Source organism: Ostrea edulis, chromosome 4, assembly GCF_947568905.1.
Source record: "Ostrea edulis chromosome 4, xbOstEdul1.1, whole genome shotgun sequence".
Taxonomy (NCBI): domain Eukaryota; kingdom Metazoa; phylum Mollusca; class Bivalvia; order Ostreida; family Ostreidae; genus Ostrea; species Ostrea edulis.
The window spans coordinates 13,418,905-13,443,067 of NC_079167.1; the positions used below are offsets into that span (position 1 = coordinate 13,418,905).

At 35.3% G+C, this 24,163-nt stretch overlaps 2 protein-coding genes across 6 annotated transcripts in view; one reads left to right on the plus strand and one right to left on the minus strand.

Moving 5' to 3' along the window:
• Nucleotides 1-24,011, minus strand: part of LOC125670350 (nucleoprotein TPR-like) — a 50,530-nt gene extending 26,519 nt beyond the window's left edge. For 3 of the 4 annotated variants that reach the window (XM_048905461.2, XM_048905460.2, XM_056161976.1), the window contains exons 1-28: nucleotides 23,818-24,011; nucleotides 17,112-17,216; nucleotides 16,851-16,924; nucleotides 15,737-15,833; nucleotides 15,296-15,399; nucleotides 15,076-15,189; nucleotides 14,854-14,997; nucleotides 14,609-14,689; nucleotides 12,765-12,921; nucleotides 12,468-12,539; nucleotides 12,034-12,212; nucleotides 11,639-11,851; nucleotides 11,049-11,179; nucleotides 9,525-9,626; nucleotides 7,998-8,082; nucleotides 7,708-7,773; nucleotides 7,326-7,501; nucleotides 7,018-7,096; nucleotides 6,664-6,807; nucleotides 5,716-5,889; nucleotides 5,377-5,517; nucleotides 5,128-5,238; nucleotides 4,738-4,804; nucleotides 4,514-4,624; nucleotides 3,764-3,858; nucleotides 3,405-3,545; nucleotides 3,109-3,243; nucleotides 1,713-1,787 (exon numbers count right to left, since the gene is read on the minus strand). In XM_048905461.2, coding sequence (XP_048761418.2) covers nucleotides 1,713-1,787; nucleotides 3,109-3,243; nucleotides 3,405-3,545; nucleotides 3,764-3,858; nucleotides 4,514-4,624; nucleotides 4,738-4,804; nucleotides 5,128-5,238; nucleotides 5,377-5,517; nucleotides 5,716-5,889; nucleotides 6,664-6,807; nucleotides 7,018-7,096; nucleotides 7,326-7,501; nucleotides 7,708-7,773; nucleotides 7,998-8,082; nucleotides 9,525-9,626; nucleotides 11,049-11,179; nucleotides 11,639-11,851; nucleotides 12,034-12,212; nucleotides 12,468-12,539; nucleotides 12,765-12,921; nucleotides 14,609-14,689; nucleotides 14,854-14,997; nucleotides 15,076-15,189; nucleotides 15,296-15,399; nucleotides 15,737-15,833; nucleotides 16,851-16,924; nucleotides 17,112-17,216; nucleotides 23,818-23,989 — 3,345 coding nt within the window. In that variant the 5' untranslated portion in view covers nucleotides 23,990-24,011. Of the gene's footprint in view, nucleotides 1-1,712; nucleotides 1,788-3,108; nucleotides 3,244-3,404; nucleotides 3,546-3,763; nucleotides 3,859-4,513; nucleotides 4,625-4,737; nucleotides 4,805-5,127; nucleotides 5,239-5,376; nucleotides 5,518-5,715; nucleotides 5,890-6,663; nucleotides 6,808-7,017; nucleotides 7,097-7,325; nucleotides 7,502-7,707; nucleotides 7,774-7,997; nucleotides 8,083-9,524; nucleotides 9,627-11,048; nucleotides 11,180-11,638; nucleotides 11,852-11,951; nucleotides 11,973-12,033; nucleotides 12,213-12,467; nucleotides 12,540-12,764; nucleotides 12,922-14,608; nucleotides 14,690-14,853; nucleotides 14,998-15,075; nucleotides 15,190-15,295; nucleotides 15,400-15,736; nucleotides 15,834-16,850; nucleotides 16,925-17,111; nucleotides 17,217-23,817 lie in introns of those variants that run through there. The other variant, XM_056161977.1, reaches the window with a different exon arrangement.
• LOC125670354 (solute carrier family 17 member 9-like) overlaps nucleotides 1-24,163 on the plus strand; it is a 960,148-nt gene that overhangs the window by 204,225 nt on the left and 731,760 nt on the right. The window lies entirely within an intron of this gene.

Consider the following 24,163-nt stretch of genomic DNA (forward strand, 5'->3'; position numbering starts at 1 on the left):
TACCAGTCCTAGCCTATTTTAACTGTTGACGCAAACCAGAAGAAAAATGCATCTCAAGAGATTAAGATATTTCTGAATTTTTTAGAAATAAAATTTGAATCATATCTACTTTTATCAAATTAAAATGTAGAAACTCGAAATTTTGAATCATTATTGTACAGCTAGCATATGGGGTAGTAAAATTTATTTGACCTGCCAATTATTATGCTCTCGCTTGCCCTATGTACTAATAAAAAAGTTAATCGCAAACTGTTTACCTATCGTGACGTCATCACGTAAGTGATATAAGTTAAAACACGCAAATAAACTGTTTAATGTGGTATGATATATCATGTACTCTGTATACATGTGCCTTCTCTATCGTGAATTTTATTTCATAAACAGAAGTTATACATATACATTCACTATTACTACACATTTTAACAGCTTAATAATAGAATTTCAGATATATATGGATATATTTATAATTGATATTCTTAATCCTCGAGCTCGAGAGAGAGAGAGAGAGAGAGAGAGAGAGAGAGAGGGGTGGGGGTGGGGGGTGGGGTGGGGTGGCACATCTTATTGTTTTAAACATATGCAATTCAACAACTTATAAAGAATTATGATGTATTCTATATTCAACCTAAACTACTGTTTAAGTATGTAAACTTCACCACGAAGTAGTTTATAATGAAAAACGTTCAATGTGTATTGAATGTCTTTATTTAATCGATGTGACAGAGAAAATTCGGTTACAGCTGAAACTCTCAACGTGTTTTCCTTCCCGCCCAGAGAGTCTTGCAATGCGTTTTCTAAGTTCGTCTCTAAGCGCAGTGAGGTCCTACGAACCGTAATCCGCCATCGTTACTAAATATTCAACAACTTTCTAATCTAAACATGTCCTCCCGACGCTCTCTTAAACTTGAGGTTAGAAACGCCTTGGACGTTAACGGATCGTGCGCCACCTGTAATCAAGGGCGAGTAATTTGAAGTTTTATTTGCCATTGGGTAAATAAAATTCCTTTTTCAAGAGCACACCCCCTACTAAATACATGGGACTAAGTTCACTAACAATACAATTTGGCCAAAATGTTTACAATAATTTAAAACTATCTAAATAGCATACCCAAGGTATATAAAATCACTTATCTTAGGAAAGAGTCCATCTTTAATTAACATTGTAAATTATCACAAACATATGGACTCCTTGCTATTTTCTTTCAATAGACCAAAAATCAGAATTTCCTATATTTTTTTGGCTTCCGAAAGTATGGGCACGCTATAAGAATCATAATCATGTTGAGATATGCTATAAACCATTATAAACGTATTTCAATGTTGGTTGGGACTTTTGAGATATCAAAGTTCAACTGTATAACAAAGTTTGGTTATAACGAACTGTTTTTTGCTGGCCCAGATGGTTCAGTATAATCGAGTTTTACTGGGTAAAGATTTGGGGTTCCAAAGACACTAAAATATGAACGTAGCTGTAAGAATTGATTGTGTTGAATGCATTTACTTTAATCCTCAGATTATAACACTTAGTGGCTTATCTACAGTATTGGTCTAATTTTTCATGACCTAATGGTTAACATTTCTCACACTTTTTGATCATAATGACACTGCTGGTGACCTAAATTGTGTTGCAAAGCTGAAGACTTAACTCTTGTTAGTGCACAATACTAGCTGTAGCAGAAAACAGGTAAATGTAGATGGAATGCTATTCTTACCTGTTTCTTGACTGCCCCCAGAGCCTCAACGTCAGCAGCATGAAGCATCAGTTCTCGCTGGTACTTGTCTTTAGCCTTACAAAAAAAGTAACAGCAATCATTGTCAAGTTTCAATCAAAATAACTACAACTATTAACATAATAAGTATAAGATAAGATAAGTTTATTCCAATTTTGGGCCCAGAGGGCATAACAGTAAGACAGTTTATAAAGAAGGAAATTCAAAAAAGAAAGTTTACAACATATATACATGAATATATGGTGTATAATATTTCTATTCATACATGTATCTACATTAGAAATCATTGTGATGGCAAGCATAAAAAAGGGCCTCGCTTTGTTGCACTATCACAAAAAGGCCCCACCGTGTGGCAATGGTCCAAGGTCCTTAACTCTTTCAAAAATATGTCAACAACACCCAAACTCAAACTTGATCTGTAATCCATTGAAATAAATAAGTTCAAGGATGAATTTTCAATTCAAAAGCTGCAGGGATAGTAAAAACAGTATGGAAAATTGGGTACCCACCTATCGACAGGGCCCTAATACTATCAGCACATCAATAAGGTACCCACCTATAGGCAGGGCCCTAATACTATCAGCACATCAATAGGGTACCCACCTATAGGCTGGGCCCTAATACTATCAGCACATCAATAGGGTACCCACCTACAGGCAGGGCCCTAATACTATCAGCACATCAATAAGGTACCCATCTACAGGCAGGGCCCTAATACTATCAGCACATCAATTGCTATAGTCTAGTAAGAGTGAGTGTCAAAAGATCTAGCACTGTGCAATTCTATGTTGCATGGTACACTGCATCTCATAATATGGTTTTATCCACTTCATTAATGAATGGAGTATAAACAAGAAATCGCACACATCCTGTACCTCACTATCTGAATCTGCCTCTATACACACAATACTGCACAGTATACAAACTAAACACATCCCGTACCTCACTAGCCATCTGAATCTGCCTCTATACACACAATACTGCACAGTATACAAACTAAACACATCCCGTACCTCACTAGCCATCTGAATCTGCCTCTATACACACAATACTGCACAGTATACAAACTAAACACATCCTGTACCTCACAAGCCATCTGAATCTGCCTCTATACACTCAATGCTGCACAGTATACAAACTAAACACATCCCATACCTCACTATCTGAATCTGCCTCTATACACTCAATGCTGCACAGTATACAAACTAAACACATCCCGTACCTCACTAGCCATCTGAATCTGCCTCTATACACAAAATGCTGCTTAGTAAATTGTATATAAACTGAACACATCCGGTACCTCACTAGCCATCTGAATCTGCCTCTATACACACAATGCTGCTTAGTAAATTGTATATGAATTTAACACATCCCGTACTTCACTAGCCATCTGGACCTGCTGACTACATTCCTCTCTGCTAGCCGCCTCCTGCGCAAGAGCCGAGTCTCGTGTGAACACAGCATCCTCCAGTTCCTGCTGTAACGTGGCTAGCTGCTTCCTCAAATCTCCATTCTGTGTGGAAAAAATGAATAAATACATCATACTATACATGTATAACAGGAATCTTACATTTCACTGCAACAATAGTTTAGTACAAATCAGAAATACAATGTCTGACTGGGATAATCAGAGATCTTGGTACATGAGCACTATTACAACAAATGCATTTTTACCAGTTTGTGCTGTTCATCCAGCCCCTTCATCACATCCTCCATCTGCTTTTGAGACTCTCCCTCTGTCGATTTCAGTCTCTCCAGGACAGAATCCTTCTCTCTACATTCTCTCTTTAACTGCTCCTCAAACTGTTTAGTACACTGTAATACATACAAAAGATGTCCACGTAACATGACACGGTGCTGTAGAAGAGTAAATCTGACTTCTTGAAATTTTCTTTAAGCTTTCATAACTAGATGCATCAGCACCTGCTTGTTATCAGTATGAAATATTTTTATCACTAAACTGATGAAATCGTATTTCTGGCTGAAGATAACACTGCCAACATGAGCAGGAGTTTGTGTTTACATGTCTATACCTCTGACTGTTCCGTGAGAGCTTTCTGCAGATTGTCAGCCATGCTCTTATACTCGGTAACATGCTGTTTACTTCTCTCAAGTTGTTCTTTAAGGTCTGTGATGAAAATTTTAGAGAAAATTCAATGTGAGGAATAACATCCTACTTGAGCCATTCCTACCCGATCTCTTAGTCTAACTACAAATATGTACATGCATAAGTATTTATGGTAGTAAACATATATGTGAATTGTAAGAAACAACCATCAGAATGTTCATTCAGACTAATACAATGACCATTTCATAACATCTACTGCATTATTTACTACTTCCTTGTACAGGATGTGTCGAAGTAATTGGACTTCGGACACAATTTCGATTTTACATTGTATATTGTCTGACATCTCTCTCTCTCAAGAATTTTTCACTCATATGGAGACATCACCATTGCCGGTGAGGGGCTGCAAAATTTAGGCCTATACTCTGGACTTACGGCCTTCAAGTAGGGAGGGATCTTTATCATGCCACAAGGGGCCTCGGTTTTTGCGGTCTCATCCGAAGGACCGCCCCATTTCGATATTCTCTGCTCTGTATCACTTAATACTTAGTGAATTTACTTTGTATTTCTCTCTTGGTATCTATCACTTGATACTTTCTTATGCTGACCTACTTTGTATTTCTCTTTTGATCTCTGTCCCTTAATACTAAGTAACATTGACCTACTTACTATTTCTGTGTTAAGACTTGAACAATACGTAGTGACTTTGACCTACTTTGTATTTCTCTCTTGGTCTCTGTCACTTGATATTTGAGTGTCTTTACTTCCTCCGTGTTTGACAGTGGGGCATTGCTAGATGGAGTAACCGGCGCAGTCTGTAGGCCATCTGTTAAATAGAATGGAATCAGACCATAAAACATCATATATGTCAAATTTTATATCTAGCAGTCACAGATACAAAACAATATGAAACAAAAGTATCTTGACATCTCTGCTTACCTGTTCTTAGGGTTGACCTCTCTGCCCTTCTCCGAGCCTCAGCTAGATCTGCTTCTGTAGTTTTTAACTGAAAAAGGTATGCATGTCCTTTATAGTTTATTAGAGTGTACAGTTTTACTCCTACAATCAACACGACTTTTGTATTATGAGAGTGTACAGTTTTACTCCTACAATCAACACGACTTTTGTATTATGAGAGTGTACAGTTTTACTCCTACAATCAACACGACTTTTGTATTATGAGAGTGTACAGCTTTACTTCTAAAATCAACATGACTTTTTAATAGAGACATGTTCAGCACAAGGAAATACAATCAAATGCTGCACATGGTACATGTACACATTGATTTGTTTCTGATCCTCTAACTATAGAAATTCCATGGTACTGACCTGCTCCTTGATGGCTTCCAGCAGGTGGCAGGTGTTCTGGTGATTCTTTTTGGTATTCTCATGAGATTTCATCTCGCCTTCCAGCTGTTGGCGAAGTTGTTTCGTTTGATTCTGTGACCAAAAATGAAATTCTCAAAACATACACTGTACACATTCCGAAAAATGAGTTTATAAATAGCATAAATGTATTTATGCAAAACACCTCGACGACTTAAATGTAAGCAGACGTGACTTATTTGAGTACAGTACCTCCCACAGCTGAACCACAGCCTTATGTTCGTCCCGTGTAGCTGTTAGATTCCTCCTGGCTGCAGTCAGTTCCATCTCTAACTTTTCTATCTGGTTTGTGTACCTACTTTTCATTTCTTTCTCAGAATGGTCTAAAGTGTTCTACAACAGGTGTCACAAATACATTGTAGCATGCAAAATAGAAAACAGTTTTTTGTAACTCAAATTCTTTCAACAATTAGATGTACTTACTCAAACAAAAAACACACTCTAAACTGCAGATGCAATTCACATTGATGACAGTAATTCACGCTATTGATGAACAGATCAACTGAATGAATAAATCTCCCCAGGCTTTACCTGTATGGACTGTAGATTTGCCATTAGCATGCTCTGAGATGTTTTTTCCCTTCGTATATTATCAATGTCCAGTAACAGCCTCTGTTCCGAGCTTTTGAGAAGTTCCTTCTCTGTGTTAAGATGATGGCACTGAGCTTCAGCTCTGGAGAACTTTTCCTGAGTGGACAGCAAGTCCTGGTAAAAAGATAAAATGGTTCTCAATTATTTGCTTACAATACCACTGTTTGTCTAGACTCTTCTTATCAATATGATTACTCGAGACCCTCATTAAAACAGTCTACAAAACTGACAAGCCAGAAAGGTTCCCAGGAAATGCAAGTTATCTCGTGCCATAGAAAGTGCTGACGGATAGAAATCCGAAAATCTCACGGGGTCTACCTCTGCCAAATCGGAGCATTACATATAAAATCTATGAAAATCTTCTCATATAATCTCAAGTTGTTGCATGTCATAGAAAGTGCTATCATCTCATTAATATTAAAACAATACAAGTCCCATAACTCTGTAATGACAAAGATGATAAATCTGAAATGTGAAAGCAGTTTACCTCTTCCTACCTTTAAATTCTGGAAAAATCTTCTCAAGTTATTGCAAGACAGAGAAAGTACTATTATATTACCAATCTTAAAAAAAATTCTAATGGAGTATTTAAGCTGTAGACCCGGTAATATAATAATATTGTGATAAATTAAATCACAACGTTTTCTACTTTCCCTGCTGTAGATTTCTTTATATTATAATATGTTTGTATCTTTCATCATTAATATTGATATGTGATGAAAATAAATTCTGTTGCAATTTATTCACGGTCATACTTATCTTGACTGGACTATAAGTAAAATTGTCATGAAATACTAATACATACTGTACATTTACTAGGAGCATGAAAAACATTAGCTGACCTGTCTTAATGCGTTTATCGTCTGTTCATGAAAAACATTAGCTGACCTGTCTTAATGTGTTTATCGTCTGCTCGTGTTTGGCTACAGATGAAAATAGCTTCTTTTCCTTCTCCCTCAGAGATGCCAACTCTCTTTTGTAACCTTCAGCATTCCCCATTAGGATCTTACTCTTCTCTACTCCATTCTCCAGCTACAAGTGACATAGTTAACCAAACCATCAACTTGCATGTTACATGGTACACTAAGCCAACTCTTAAAACTTCTTAAAACATAGTTATCCAAACCATCAATCTCCATGTTTCACAGTAAACTAATCTAACTCTTAAAATTTCAGTTCTATGAATAATGTTTCAATCTACATGTACATCTATCTTCATTTGCATAAAAAATAAAATTTTACTTGAGAGGACAACTTCATGTTTTGCCTTCGTAGTTCTGAAATCTTGGATTCTTTGTCCCTCACGTCTTCATTGAGCATTCTGAAAATTACCATCATGATAACAAGTCAATATTTTCAAAACTAAAGATTTACAGGATTTACAAGTGTACCTCACTTTAGATCTGTTCTCACAGTTTCTAACTAAACCTCATGTTTGTAAAAGTTTTGGAACTACCATTTATCAATGAAAAAGAGAAGCAATTCTTCTCTTCTTTCAAAATAATTAAACATTAAGTCAGAAATGTCTACAATCTGCAAATCTCTCTTACTTGACTTGCTCCCTCATTTCTGTTTTGTATCGTTCAAATTCCTCCTGACACAGTTTGAAGGCAGCCTTGGCCTCCTCTAGCGCCCTATCGGGGGCGGGACTTTTAAGAGGGCTTTTAGCAATGGGGCTCTTTAATGGAGTATTTATTGCTGATGTGGTCATCTCAAGCACTTGACCCTATAAGACAAAAATCTGCTGGCTCATTGATCCCTTGGATCTAATTTCTTATGCAATTTTGTTTTAAAATTACACTTGGCACTGCCAAAATATTAGCTTCTTCATCACAAACAGGTCAAAATTTGAAACAATTTTTACTATTCTTAAAAGAAAATCTGACTATCAAAGATGTATTTTTCAGATTAATGTTTACACATATTTCTTACATATCCATCTTCTTTTTGTTGTAATAGACTTCGGTAGTAGTCTCGTTGTCGCACAATGGACTCAACCTAAAACAGGCAGAATCTTTACTGAAATACTGCAATGTTGGTATCAGTATTAAAAAAGTGGACATTCATATGTAAATATCCCTATCGAGTTCTCAATAAGTCTTTGATACTGTGTGAAGGCTCTTCTTATAACAATGATCAGACACATCAGTAGGTAAACGCCTGCTTTCTGGGACATTATACTGACCATGGTAAACGCCTGCTTTCTGGGACATTATACTGACCATGGTGGCTTGTCTGTCTCTGGCTGACTTTAGTTCCTGCATCTCACTGAGAGATCTCTCCAACTGGTCCTTCAGATCTTTAGTTCTGTAAAATACACTTAAACACTTACATATGTACATGTATATACACTTCCTGAATAACTTGCTATGTGCCAGATACATGTACAAGTATTGTGATGGCAAAAATTACAAAAGGACCCCGTTTTGTAGCATTAGTTGCTACGTTCAAGGTCCGAAGTCTTTTGAGAAAAGCTCAACAAAGTTGACACTCAAACTTGACCTGTAGCCCAGTAATACAAGTTCATGTAAAAATTTTCCAAACCCTTGGCTGCAGGGATAGCCAAAAATAGTCCAGAAAAGTGTCAATTCGTTGAAATTGGTTATTAAAGTTCTGGGTCCATATTGCTTTCAAAATTTGAAAAATAAGTCAACTAAACCTATATAACCCACTGAATTCATGCATATATTTTGAAATCAATAGCTGTAAAGATAGTAACAAAAAAGTCCATAAAACTTTCAATGCAGGTGCACTGGCTGATCACTATTGCAGGGTGTCAAGCCACTTTTGGTCTATAAAATATAGGATTATAGGGATTTTTTACGGAGTTTATAGGTCAAATATAGGGATTTTTACAGCAGATTTATAGGAATAAATAGTTTCTATAAAAGAATTTGTTTCTGCATAAAAATCTAGCACATACATGTAGTATCTTACTGGAGAAGAAATAATATTAAACATAAACAAAGACAAAATCCTTTCAGATGTAGACAGTTTTCCATCCAATAGACAGTTCTTATACAATCATTAGTTATTCTCTTCATAACAATCTAATTAGATATCAATCTATAGCATCAGCTCCTGGATTTTGGGGGGGGGGGGGGTTCTTCTTTTTTTTATCATTTTTGAAAATAGGACTGTTATTTGGTTTGGATATACATGTATAGGGCTTTATAAGGATTTTAATGACTTATAGGGAAAATATAGGAACCTTCAAGCTTATAGGAAAATATAGGAATAAATAGGGACTTGACATCCTGCTAGTGGGCTCCCACCTAAAGACAGAGCCCTAAAGAAGTTCAACAAAGTTGGAATGAAGTATTCAAAGACCTGAGAAGGTTGTGAATCAGTTCATAAAGAAATGAAATTCCTGATCTCTCTTTAGATGAACTACAGCTGTACATGTACACTGGTACAAATGTATTTTTGATATCAAGATGTTAATACTGGCTTAATTTATATGTATTTTGAAATGCAGACTTCCTTTACAAGGGACAGGTATTTTCATATCCTAACTTACATGTACCTATTACTCATATTTTAATTTCCAGAATTACTTTGTACTGGAATTTTGATATCCAGACTAAATTCATATCGGTATTTTGAAATCAAAACTTATTTTATATAAATAATTTGAAATCCAAACTCATTTAATATAGGTAAATTGATTTCAAGACTTACTGAGTGACGTCATTGGTGACTTACTTGTATACATTTTGTAGGTATTTTGATATCCAGAGTATACTTACTTTTCTTCTGCTGCGAGGCTTTCCTCCTCCTCTTTCTTCTCACTAAGATCACGGACAACCTGCAGTAACATTTGGTTCTGATGCTGGAGATCCTGAATGTCTCTGTTAATATATATAAAATGCCATGTACTGTATATACTTGCTTATAAGTCAACTCATGTGTAAGTCAGTGACTGTTTTTCAGAGAAATTTTTTAGGAATTTGACATTTTCCTTTCTTATAAGTCAGAATTGTTCATCAACTTAAGGTAGCTCACTACATCATGACTTAAACATTATATGACACTACATCACAAGATGGTGATTCAAATGTTTTGTGAAATTACTTGTATCCATCAATTTGTATATCTACGTGCCTCAGTTAATAAGGTAGTGAGTTAATGACTTGCAGATCCCGAGTTCAAATCCTTGAGTGTATTTTGTTTACAGTGAAATAAATTTTTGAAAATCATGTTTTTCTCTCACCAAAATTGCATGTTTTTTGTCTTTCTGAGATATGTACTTATTAGATATCATCACATCTTTCATGATAAATCATTTCATGTTGATTTGATAAACTCTGACAAGGTGCAGTGAGCCACCTTAATACCTAGCAAGAATTGTGTTTCCTTGTTGTACTATAGATTTCTAGATATACACAACAAATCTATTATTGCATTATTTTGCGACAAGTATGTTTCACTAAATAAAATTAATTGCTGTTATTTTTCTATTGCTAAAATACATGTAAAACTGTTGATCATCAGACCATTTGCGAATTCATGTTCTTGCAATTTGACATCTACTAGACATTTTGCATTACAAGTACTTGTGTAAAATAAGGAATCTACAGATTATATTTTCTGAATGTCAATCTCGATCTTTATTACTCATAACCTCATGTTAAATACATTGATTAGATAAGAAAGAAATTCAAAGTTTATTGTTTTCTTTTCGGCATAGTGATAGATACGATAATTACACCACAGAAGACTTGGATATTTAAAAGAAAAATTTTATGAGATGTTTACTGCTTAAGTTATCTTTAACTAGGAGTTGCTCACTGTCCAAGATGATCAATTAATTATTGTAGTTTAATCATAATAAATAATGGGTATCGATATAATTCCGTGCACATCTTTAACTGTTTGACAATGACCAGACCGCACCTGTGTTTAAATGCAAGCACCCCCCTTTTAACAAATATTCCAGGTAAATATATAAAAAGCACTACAAATTTTAAGATACTGAATATCTAGAGCACCACTTCTGTACATTGATTCAGAAAATAAAGAACACGATGAACGTTATAAATCAGGTCTTTGTGAAACATTCACATCAAAAATGCTGTGAACATACTGACTTTATTGAACATTATAGTGCTTAAAAGTCAGAAGAAGAAAAAACAAGAAAACCCACAAGTATATACAGTAGGAAATTATATATTTTGTACAAGAAATATTCATGTAAATACTGAGAAATCTTGTCCGCATTCTAAACCCGGCATGTCAGTTGTACCTGAATACGTCAATCAGCTGTACAGTACCTGAATGTGACCAGGTGGCCCGAGATGACGTCAGCGGAGGTGGTGCTGGAGATGTTCCCATAGGAAATGTCCTCCTCTCTTACGATCCGCCCACTCTTCACCTCTTCTATCTCCTTCACCAGGTACTGCACCTACAGTATAAAGCAACAACTCAATGTACATCACTGATCCATCTTATCACTGATCAAGAAAGTTATGAAGTAATACCATAGTTATGTACTAATAAAACTATGCTTTCACAACACTTTATTTAATACCAAATTTAAACATTCCTGTGGTAGTTATAAATCATGTGGTCAATGAAGTACAATTTTCACTCATGAAAGAACAGCTCTCCATGAAATCATGCATCAATGAAACTATTTTTTAGAAGGGGGGAGTCCTTAGAATTTGGTTCATACATGTATGAAAATTGATGAAAATACAGTATATACAAAGAACATTCATCAGTCAAACAAACAAAATGGAAATTAATATTAGCACACTTGTATTTCCTCATATCCTCTGGATGTTCCTGACAGCTAAATGTGTGTTAAGTCTTTGAACTCGGCTCTGGAAAATAAAAATGTAATTCTAACTTTCTCACTAACCTGTTTTGAGAGGTCCTCTGTCTGCTGTTGTAATTTCTGATTTTCCCGCTTCATGTAATTATAGTTCCTGTTAGCTTGGTCTGCCTCGATCCTCGTACTCTGGCTCTCCAGGAGCGCAGCGTCCAGCTGTTTGTTCATCTGCTCGATCGTCTCCAGGGACTGCTCATAGTCCTCTCGCTGTTTACGAATCAGAGGGGCCTTTTCTTCTATCTCCTACACACAATATTCTGATGTTAATACGAGGCATATACAATGAACGTAATGTTCGTCAGTTTAAACATTGCGAAATTGTTTTTCAACATTCATTTCTTACTTGCATATCTTTAATACTGTGAATCTTTTATTTTCATTTTGGTCAATGATATAAGTTCTTTTCTTTGGAATAAAACATGAACCTGAAGTATGGTATCAATGCAGGTGTTAAGTCTTTTGGTTTCCTCCTTTTCGAGATAGAGATTTTCTGAGGCCTGCATATACTCGTTGTAAATCTGAGTAAGGGACATCCCGGAATTTACCAGTCGACTAGTGGCTGCTGCATTTGGGAAAAGTGTCTCTACATGTTCACTGGTGGCAGCTACAAAATGAAAGAATAGCAATTGAATAGCACTAACCCCCCAACCCTCCCCCCCCAAAACAACCAAGGAAACATACTCTAGCTTTCACTCTAGCATTGGGGATAGGGCCTACATAGACTCTGCCTGTTGCCCAATACTGTTGAGTTTCTCAATAAAATATGTTTAAATCATACTCTAGCTTGAAATAGTTATCTATATATAACCAAACTTTTTATGATACAAGAAGAATTTTCTGCCTGTTATAATTTTGTTACCTTTCTTTTTGATTTCATCAATGAGTTCATTGGCATTCTCCAACTCCTTACTCAAATTCTGAATTTGATTATCTGTAAAAAAGCAAATACTCAAACTGATTGAGCAATCTTGTTAACTTTCTGTGAACAATGCACTGTACATGTACATTATTCTAAACAATTCTATATGTATGTATATGTGTGAATTTCACTACTACCTTATAACAACCATTTACTCTATAACAATGCTTCAGTTCTTACTTTTATTCCCCACTATCATTTTATCCTACTTTTAATATTTGCATTATAAATCTCTACCTCTGTCAGCCACCTCCACCTTGAGTTGTTCTAAATCCGTCTGATGCTGATTTTGTAGCTCGGTGTATGAAGTAGAGGCATCCTTCAGCAGTATCCTCAGCTCCTTCACAGCCGTCATCAACTCCTTGCACTTCTCCTCAAGGTCAGTGGCCTGCCCCTAAAAGAAAATTCATTTTTTTTCATAAATGCAGAAAACTAGAGAATATTTTTGTAACAATGTCCATATTATACCACTCCTGTACATTCCATTTCTCATCAAATACATGTACATGGACTGCACTATTATATTCAGACCAAAACAACTAGAGCTGTTTTAACAGGACTAATACCACCATTGGGCCACACCTAAACACTTGAAAATGTTCTTAAAAACTTATCACTAACATCAAAGTTTTATAATCTCAATGTTTATGTCCTTGACACATTCTAAATTACTTGATATACCTTCTAGTCATAAGACATCTTTGTATTATCTTGAAATCATTTAATAACTTTTAAAGTGATGACTTAACAATGATGCTGATTGGATGAAAAATTCGTTTGATTTCTGTGTCCAAAAAAAAACAGCATTCATCTGGAGTTCATCTGCACTAAGCACGCGGGACTACTTTTCTCTGGAATGTGTCTTCCCCGTTAACAGCCATTCTAATTTTAGCGCTGTTTATAGAATGGGAATTTCCACACATGTATTGTAAACGAAATGTATTCATTTGATGTTACCAAAAATAAACACAACCAAAGATGTGAGTAAAATACAAATTAATTTAAAGAAACAACACACGTAGGCCTAGTGACGATGTGGAAGAACAGTAAACTTGATGACGTAGGGCACTGGCTGGTAGAAGTAGACAGATTACGGTATGTATCGTCTGCTTTCGAGTTCGATAATATAACGGAGCAAGCAGCAACTTTTGATCTGGTAAATATTAATGAAATTGAACTGCGTTATATAGGGTTAAGTCAACGAGGCCAATTTAGAGGAAGAGGTGTTGAGCTTTTTACTGGATATTGCAATGGAGCCGAGTCGCATTCCACCATTCCTATGATACAACCAGTGTTCAACGTCTCCTCGAACGCAATGCAGCATACATCCAGTCACCACTTGTTCTCTTCCTTTATATCTAATTCAGCTTTTAACCATTGCACCTTTAATTTGGCGTATAATCCATTTAATTCTGCACAGTAACTCTACCTGACCTGAACGCACAGCCAGTTTTGTTGTTGTTTTCATTGTTACGTAGAGGTATTTCATATGCGCCATTTCAGAAACGTTAATTCAAGCTTTTTGATGAGAGAAACTATTTGTTTTTCTATTCTAAAAAATATAATTAAATGATAAGAAATAAAACTTATAATTCTTTATTTGATGCATGTATCAAACAAAAAATTGGACGGAAAACTTTTTAATCAACGCGCTACGCGCATTGATGAAGTTTTCAGTCCAATTTTTCGTTTGATACATGCATCAAATAAAGAATTATAAGTTTCATTTCTTAAATCAAATCCTAGGAGGGGTACACAGTGGAAATGGGCATGACCATGTTCAGTTGTGGCAAAGTTTACCTTGGCCTTGTTGAAAATAGTAATGACCTTGACCTCTTAGTTCACCAAGTATGAAGTCTCTATCTTGTATAGTTCAAAATCAAGACAGAGGTTAAAGTTGTATACAAAGAACCAAAAGCACAAAGAGAGACCAATCCAATATATGACGCATCTATCTTTGATTTCAAGGATGTAAAAATTTAATAAAATTAATCCAGATGGAAAAATTAATCAAGTGGTTTTTTTTTCCAATTATTAAATCTTTAATCAAATCAGGTGTTGTTTCTTAAAGATCATCTCACCTTGTAGAGATCAGCAAGTTTCTGGTTGGCCTCCAGCTCCTGTCTGAATTGTTCATCTGCCTGCACCTGGTTATTGTGGGCCTTAGGTAATAATAACACAGGATAATAGAATATTATATGGCCTTCACATCAAATGCTTTCAGACAATTTGAAAAATAAATTAACATGTAAATTATAAATCAGTATTTTTTATGTCCATTTACAAAGTACAATGCATATTGAAATACTGGTAAATGAGTCCTTACATCCTGGAGTTTTTCCATGTACTGTTCAATCTTCTTCACTTGCTCTGCATTAGTGTTCCTCATAGTCTCCACAGTGTTTAGCAAGTGTTGGTTTTCATCTGACTGTTCCTCCAAACGACTTTGAAGATCCAAATTTCTGGCAGACTAGATACAAACAACACAGAAACACATGAAAAGTATGTCCGTAAAATTCGTATCATAACGAAGAAATATAATTCTTACCTGTTCCTTTCTGACATTGAAAAGCTGTTGAGATTTGTTGGACAAATCTTTGTTCAACAAATCAATCTGCCTCTGGAGAGCTTCTTTCTCCTCAGTCAATTTTTTCTGTGTACACTGCAACATCACACATGTATATGCATCAAAGTTAAAATCATCCCCTGAAACAATGCTGAATTCTCAGTAAAAAGATTATCTTTAATGACATAATGATTAGGCCTACCTGTGATGTGACAATTTGACTCTGAAAATCGGAGACTTGAGCCTGGGCCTCATACTTTTCTCTGTTAGCCTGGGATAATTTGTCCGACAAACTATTCCATTCCTCTGTCAAAATAAATATGTACCTGTTTTATAATTACAACAAATTAAGTGATTAGGTGACTTTAGGACTTAGTTTTCATAACTTCGATTCCGATCATGTATATAATCTTATAAAACCCCCTTAGCCTGTTACAACTTCGTTACAGTATGATAAGTAGATTTGATACATCTAAATTTTATTTAGGGGAAATTCTAACTCGTCCAGTCGGACATTTCTACAAAGAAATTTGTTTGCCCCTGGCAAAATTTATGTGTCTCAGGCAGTCGGGAACAATTATTTCAAACACTAGTAATTAAACATGTGATAATGCATGAAATACTATTATTAAAGAATCCTTACCATTGAGTCTCTCAATTTCTCTGCTTCTTTTTTCCAATAAAACAGTCAAATCCCTTTTTTCTGACTCCAAAGTTTCATTTGCTTTTGTCAAACAAAGCTAAAACAAATCAAAAACACATATACAAATAACATTATTAATGTGAGTTACAATTACAAAATCTAACAATAAAAGTCATACAGTACAAACACAGACATAAATGAATTTACTGATATACCAACTACTGAATCTCCAGCAACATTCTTTATTTAAAAAAATTATATCAAATAATGAATTTTGGATTAATAAATTTACAGGTATTATGAACTAATTTTCATTCCCCAAATGCATCAAAACAATGTATTTGTATCTGTTTATAATGAATTATTTTTCCTAGAGAATCATTCTTATTTACCATGTTTACAGTTAACTCATCTACCACATTTATTGGACTGTTTCTACTTTCATTTTTACCATCGGACATCCCTCGTAACAAATGTTTGGATACTAATTCCTCTGTTTGACCTTACTCCCAATTGATAATGTCTATTCAGGGAGTTATCACAGCTAACCATCAATCAAAATAACCACAAACATATCCAGGTGTCTATTCCAGTGGAAGGCAATTGTCAATAATTACACCCTAGCCTGGGTCAAGTGATGTTATTTCATATAACTAGCCAAACCAATGTTTATTCTAATCAGATATGAATACACATGTTAACAAACAGGATATCAATTGCTTATTGTTATTTACATACATACTTGACGAAAATCATTTGTATATTGATTGGGATCATATCACTTAATCAGCAAATTTCAAAATGGCACTCACACACAAGACATAGCTGTGAGCTGCTCATAATTTCTGTCAATTATATCCTCAAAAGTAAAATTTTGCAAGGGTTTTGTATTGTTCTTTATGGCATAAATGATCAATTCTATTCCATAAACAAAGACGGATATTCCTTTCTCATCTAATACTGAATTTGTTATAAATAGCAGAAAGAATCATCATCTAGATACAGAAATTATGGATACAATGAAGTCAATCAGACAGGCTCCAGGAATTTGCTGTAGCTTAGTTTTACTGTAACACTGTTACCTGTGTAGTGTATTACCTGTGTAGTGTATTACCTGTGTAGTGAGTGATGAGTTTTCGATGTCTTGAACTGACTTTAATTTTTCTGCTGCTGCTCTAAATTTCTCATCTAAAAATTGACAGTTTAATTATACAATACATACAGAAAAAGGTATCAACATGATATAAACTAACACATTTTAATTAGATGTTGGTCATTTAAAACTACTATGTTCACGGATTACATTATAAACTTTAGTGCTTATTTTCAAAAACAGTCACTATTTTTTTTAAAAAGAAAAATCAAACAGAGGCACCTGTTTCTGTCCAGTCTTTCTTCAGCTGAGCATTTTCTGCAACAAGCCTCTCCACTTTGTTCCGAGTATCTCCCAACTGACTCTCCACTTCTAACTGTCTTTGCTCTGAAAAAAAATCCAGAGAGATTTTAATTATTGCTATACCATTTACCCACTTTCATAAATGTAGCCCCAAGTTTTTATACATTCTATAGGTATCAAAATGCAGGTATGGTAAATCAATTGCTTTCCTTTATTGCATATAGGAAACAGCATCATATCATCTGATAGGCCAGGGATGAAAATTGGCTGAAATTTTTAAGGGTCAAAAGCCCCCCCCCCCCCCCCCCCCCCCCCCCCCCAAGTCTAAAATTTTAGGTGCCCACATTGAAAACAATTAGCCCACATCCAAATGGACATTTTTTTTATTTTTCAAATGTTACATCAATGATGAAAATATGTAATATGTTGTACGGTGTGACCATTGAGACGAGCGAAGCCCATTAACATCTTGCAACACGACTTATAGACATTTTATCAGCTTCCAATCGGAACATCACTCGGCCTATTCCGTGATGTTCCGATTGATCCGCCTCTTCATTTAACGCGGGAAATATAACGTGGTGGATGTAAACAGTTACATTGTGATGTTATATTAGCTGCAATGTTTTTTCTTCTTCTCTCAAACCAAGCAAAAACAAAATGTTTGAAGCTATGAGAAAGCTTGTCTGGAATTTAAAAAGATTTATGGTACTCTCTAAACAATCTAATTATTTTAATTACGGGTTTGTCAATGAAGTATACCGCAGTGATGGCGACATTTTTCCAAAAGCATTATGGGTAATACTCATCTTTTTTCAGCTGAAGAAGAGCAAATCACGTGACTCATATGTGTAATCATTGGAGCGAGCTCGTCGTGTCGCTTCGCGAGCTTCGCTTGCTATTACGTCAACAAATGAAATCATTTGAAGCTGTGAGTTTTCGGGTCACATTTGGGTTTAATGAATGTTTGAAGGTATGTTTGGACACAACATAGGGGGAATATTAGTTAGAATAATCTGTGTCTTGGGACAGGCCCTCACCACAGTTAGAATGCCACCCATATACCCATAATGTAGCAGAAGATTGCAGAATCACTCCAAAACGATTTTAAAAATAACAAAGAATAAAAATGTAAATTTGAAGCTAAAATTGAATACAACTAACCTCATTGATAATTCGCAAATCCTTAACACTGTAAAATTACGTAAAATAATAATGTAAACTGGACACTTTGAAATGTCCCTTATTGTTGATTCAAATTGACTGCCCTTTTACCGGAAACTGTTATTGGAACACCCTGCTGTTTTCCAAAACGAACGCTCAATGAAGAACTGCCCACTACCATATATGGAAAACAGTGAAATATACCTTTTGCAAAGAGCTTGAAGATGAAAAGAGTATGATGTACAGTGAACACAGAATTACCGGGTAGAATTGAAAGACGAACAGGCAGAAATAACTTCTGCAGTGCTAAAGGGAAAAGACAGTCTATACGAAAGTTTTTTGGACCACACAGGACATTCGGTCCTGTGTAATCAATGAACACACCGGACCGAACCAAATTTTGTCAGACCGAAAAACCTAATGTAAAAAAGAGAAACACGTGAAAATGCAAAAGCAAGAAAATCTTATTTATTATACTAGTAATACTATACCAGGGATCCCTCCCGCATAATACTTTAGACAGTCCATGCGGTTTAATCACATTCATTTACGTATTTGGATTTGTGTGATATTTTTTACTTATAACAAACATTTAATTGACTCCGCGTCAAAATAATAAAGCTTAAAACCGAATACTGAGACATCGGACATTCCGGTCCGGTGTAAAAAATGACACATCGGACCTGAGGCACTGCACATCGGTCAGGTCCGACGGTCTGATGTCTTTCGCATAGACTGAAAAGACATGTGTTTGCCAGTGCAATCTGGTTAATTTTCTTCATTCAGGCATACTGAAAGCAATTTTCATCAAAAGAAGAATATTAAACCTTCATATTAATTTAATTTGACGCCAGAATGTCGACTTAACTTATACTTCTCAATTTACAACGTTTATTGGAAGCTACAAGTTAATTTTCCTGTAAAGTAATGGCGTAGTAAAGATCGTAGTACATTTTCCGTAAAATGCCATATCTCCATATTTGGCAACTCTTCGCTTAAGCAATGACAAGTTTCAGTAAAATGGAAGCTGTACATAGCGAAATTCAAACTCTTAGGTTTTAGTTCTCTTTCTACGCTAATTGAAATGGAATTAATGGTGAGTCAGTTGTGAAGGTAACTTTTTTGGTTGTATATTGTGACATGATTTCATCAACACATGTACTGAGTGCAATTTTTATTGTGCTACATTGCAGGTATATGGGATGCATTCTATCTTTAAACCGGGTCCGTAGGACATTATCACTTTAACGATAGAACATTCTATTTAGGGGAAAATATGTTGGTAATTTTTTTTATAACATGTTGTACGGTGTGACCGTTGAGACAAGCGAAGCCCATTAACATCTTGCAACACAACTTAATAAATAGACATTTTATTTACCTCTTCATTTAATGCGGGAAATATAACGCGGTGGATGCAAACAGTTACACTGTGATGTCATATTAGCTGCAATTCAAACCATTTAAGCAAAAATAAAACGTTTGAAGTGATGAGAAACATTGTCTGGAATTTAAAAACGTTTTAATATGGTGCTTTCTAAACAATCTAATTATTTTAATTATGGGATTGTTGATGAAGTATTCCGGAGTGACGGCATTAAGTGTAATACTCATCTTTTTTCAGCTGATGAAGAGCAAATCATGCGACTCATAAGTATAATCATTGGAGCGAGCTTAATCTCGGCTGAGATTCGGCTTGGCTGAATAGCTGGACTGACGCCTTCACCAAATCTCGGAGCAGTCCTTCATAATTCATGTCTGGAAATTTACTTTCAGCTTCAGCCGGTTCTAGGAATTAATGTGCACTTAGGTGACACTGCTGTTCGCTTCAAATAAGTGATTTGACTGTTAAACTAACTCTATATCACCATTAATGCTATATCACTTACCGTCTAAACATGTAAATTCCATAAAATAAACCATCACTAATTTTTCTGTTCAAATGAAGACTTCTATGGCGCAATATTTTATCTCCCAAAATTGAAGAGTTCCTATAGTTTGTTTTTTGAATTAGAGAAATGCAAGTGTGTAGAAATACGATGTATCAGTAACTATTTAAAGCAGACTATAGGAACTCTTTCAATTCCTGGAGATAAAATATTGTGCCATGGAAATCTTCATTTGAAAGGAAAATGTAGTGCGTGTTTTCATTTTGGGATTTTTATACCTAAACTGTAAGTAATACAGCATTAATAGCGAGTGCAGCAAGCCAGCGCACTGTGAGCTCTAATGACTAGAGCGCAGGAAATAATCCGAGCTAAATCTAAACCTCTAACAAGAAATCTTTTTGACACCAATCCCAGAAGTCCCTTGTCAAAAATGGCTGAGATCTCGCAAAGTCACACCCTGGAATATGATTGTGAACTTACGTGGATTATCATCCTAATCTTGTGGCCTCCTAGCTCCAAAATTCAGTGCACCATTAGGCGAAATGTTTAACGAAGTGCTATGTTTATGAAAGGCAGGTTAAGATGATGTGTTGACGTACGTCATAATAAGACTGACAGTGGCGGATCTAAATACGTACCGGTACTTGTTATTTCCATTTGTACAATAATATTGAATATACGTAATTATTAAGTATATGTAATATGGCATCGAATACAAATTGTGTGTAATCGACTGCAAACCACAAATCTGATTAAAATACTAAATTCTCAATAGGAATTTATTATTCTAACAAGAAAAAAGGGAGAATAACTTTTTAAAAATTGTTAGAATATGTGAGGGATCACAGCAGTGCTCCCACTGGACCAGAATTCCCTTTCGCCACTTTTTCGGGGAGCGGCACGTCACAAATAATCACATGCTTTACAATTATTTCCATCATATTATATATTATTTTATTCATTACACTTATTTTAGCATTTTGAATCAGTTACATTACTTAATCATATCCAGCTACCATACCTAAACACTTCTTTCTGAAATAATAAGAAGTTGATTTGTCGGATAAATTCTATTATGGAAATCAAAATTCAGATAATAAATCATATAAATATTAACTTCATGATGCTACACCCCTCAGTGAAAACATTGTGTACATTGCCGGAAATGCAGATGTCACAAAACATCAAGCCCATGCAATTTAGAGTCGTATCTCAACCATTCCCTATTAAATTTCCGTTTTTGTATGGAAGATTTTGCAATTTGGACAGAATCAGATGTTTAAGCAGGTGGGGTTGACTGTAAAGCCAAACAGTTATTTTTTTTAATTTTAGACTGACTAGGGTCAGAAGCTACAAGTTTAGTGTCAAAATAGAATAGGGTGCATAGTCTTATGAGATTAGCATTTTTATACTGTTGCGCACTGAACTTCAAAGAAAATTATTTATTAAAATTGCTATGTCCATATCAATGGTGACCGACCCCATTGTTTATGAAATATTCGAACTAAAATCAAACACATCAAAATCAAAATCTTGTAATCAACGAGTTTGGCCGCAAAAACAAACAATTGATGTATTCATATATACATTATACACAATAATACGGCCAATTTAATTACCAGTCGGTTCTCTGGTTAAGAATTGACATTAATGTGGAGATGATTTAAAAACGATAATGAATAAGACTTTAAATGTTAAACAATTGACACCAACAGGGTAAACAGCTGTCCGATGTACTTTATTACATAATCACCGACTTTTTTGCAACCATAAATTACCTGAGGCTTTGACCAGCTCTGTGTGCACTGGAGCGACGCGAGATTTCCGGTCGCACGCGTTGACTGAATAAACAGATTTTGACTGCATAAACAAACAGGCGATAATGCGTCACTGACAAAGGATTTAAAATACAATTTATTGCAAAAGGGGATTTTGGCCACTTCCAATTTTTTTTCGCCATTTTTGAAAAAAAATTCGCTCGAGCACTGGATCACAGGTACTGAATTAGTGCTGAATTAGTGCTATTTAAAAAATTACAAAAAATTGATGGAATTCGGTCGGATTGAAAACATTTTAAAAAAATATTTAGGTTTTTTCCCGCAACTAAGAATAATAAGTGCTTAAATCCATTTCCTTTTAAGATGTCCGGTAATGCAAACCACGATGACCCCCCCCCCCCCCCCCCCCCCACTGCCTCATGATAACCAACCATGCCAGTTGCTATTAACGACTGAAAAATCATTAATTAATTCTAGTTTTTGAATTAATCTTAATTAATATATCCTCACAACAACACTGGAGAGGGGCTTAAATCAATGATGTTGCTATTTTATTCAATGATTATATGTAAATGCTGAAATATTTCATCATTGTGTTACAACTAGGATTATGTGCATTACATGTATTATAAAAATTGTTCTAATTTTCTCTTTTGGAACATACCATTGCTACAAGGGGATTATCATATGAATTTCGTTTTTTTTTTTTTTTAAATTCAATAGCTTCGCGGGGGTGGGGGGGGGGGGGGTGGGGGGGGGGGGGGGAGAGAAGGGGGGGGGGGCATATACATGCCCAATAGTTGAATTTATCAATTTATTTTTAAATTTTCCTTATATTGAAATGCGTTTTGTGTTCAAAGGCAGTGCTGTTTAAACATAGTTTTACAAACTTGAAAGGTTTGGGCATTTTTTTCATACAATTAGTAACTTCAAAAGATTGAGAGTAGAAAAAAGGAAGGTGGCTGGGAGCATACAGTTCAGAACAGGTCGTGTATCAAAGGTTAAGCAAGTCACAGTGAAGGCAGCAGAAATAAAATGTATATATAGCATAAAAATATTTCAATCACATTCATGTATACATGTTTTAATGATTTTTAATATAAAACCCTGAGAGAAACTTCATGTAATGAGTATTTGGCAATAGATATTATTTAAATTCAACCTGATCAAAGCATGAACATTACAAAATATGTACATACATGCAGCTGCGCTCGCTCAAATGGTAGCACCGTCAACATATTAGTGATAGAGTTAGTTTAACAGTCAAATCACTTATTTGAAGCGAACAGCAGTATCACCTAAGTGCACTTTAATTGCTAGAACTGGCCGAAGCTGAAAGTAAATTTCCAGACATGAATTATGAAGGACTGCTCCGAGATTCGGTGAAGGCGTCAGTCCAAATATTCAGCCGAGCTGAATTCTCAACCAAGATTAGAGCGAGCTCATCATGTTGCTTCGCGAGCCGAGCTCATCACGTTGCTTCGCGAGGCGAGCTTCGCTTGCTATTAAATTTTTGAGACGGTGAAGCAAGAATTCGATACAAGACCTCAACCATGTGCATTTTTCTCTACACCAAAGATCAACATTTTTTGTAAGTTGTGGATCTGTAGCGCTCTCTGGTCTGTCCCAATATTTTTCCAGAGGGCGACAGATCTGCACTATCCATAACCCTGTTTCTGGAGTTGTCATTAAGTGACTCTCAGATCATTAAGTCTACAAATACCTTCAATTGAGTTGTATCAATTTACATAATTAATTCAAGTAATTTAACTAGATTTATCTGTATTTACATCATACACATTTAAAAGATTTCAATGATTAACAATCCGTGTAGCCGCGTCCGTTAGTTAGTACCTGATGTAACAGAAAGACGTTCGTGTTTGACTTTCAGATCCTCATACTGTATCGTTCTGGACTTTAAAACACTCTGAATTTTTTCCTTCACAACACCAGACAACTGATCCAATTCATGTTCTTCCAGAATATTGTTTAAGTCAGGTGGCCTAAAATTTTCAATACCCGCCATTGTGCGGCGGAAGTAGTGTTTGAAGCAAGAAAGTAGGTCTGGGTAAAACTAAACTTTCTACTTCCAAATACTGGATGATGTTCTTCCTATCATTTTCATACTCTCCCATCTACATATAGTATACATCAGTATTTAGGAATGAGTAATTTATTGTGCAATGATTTAGAATATTGG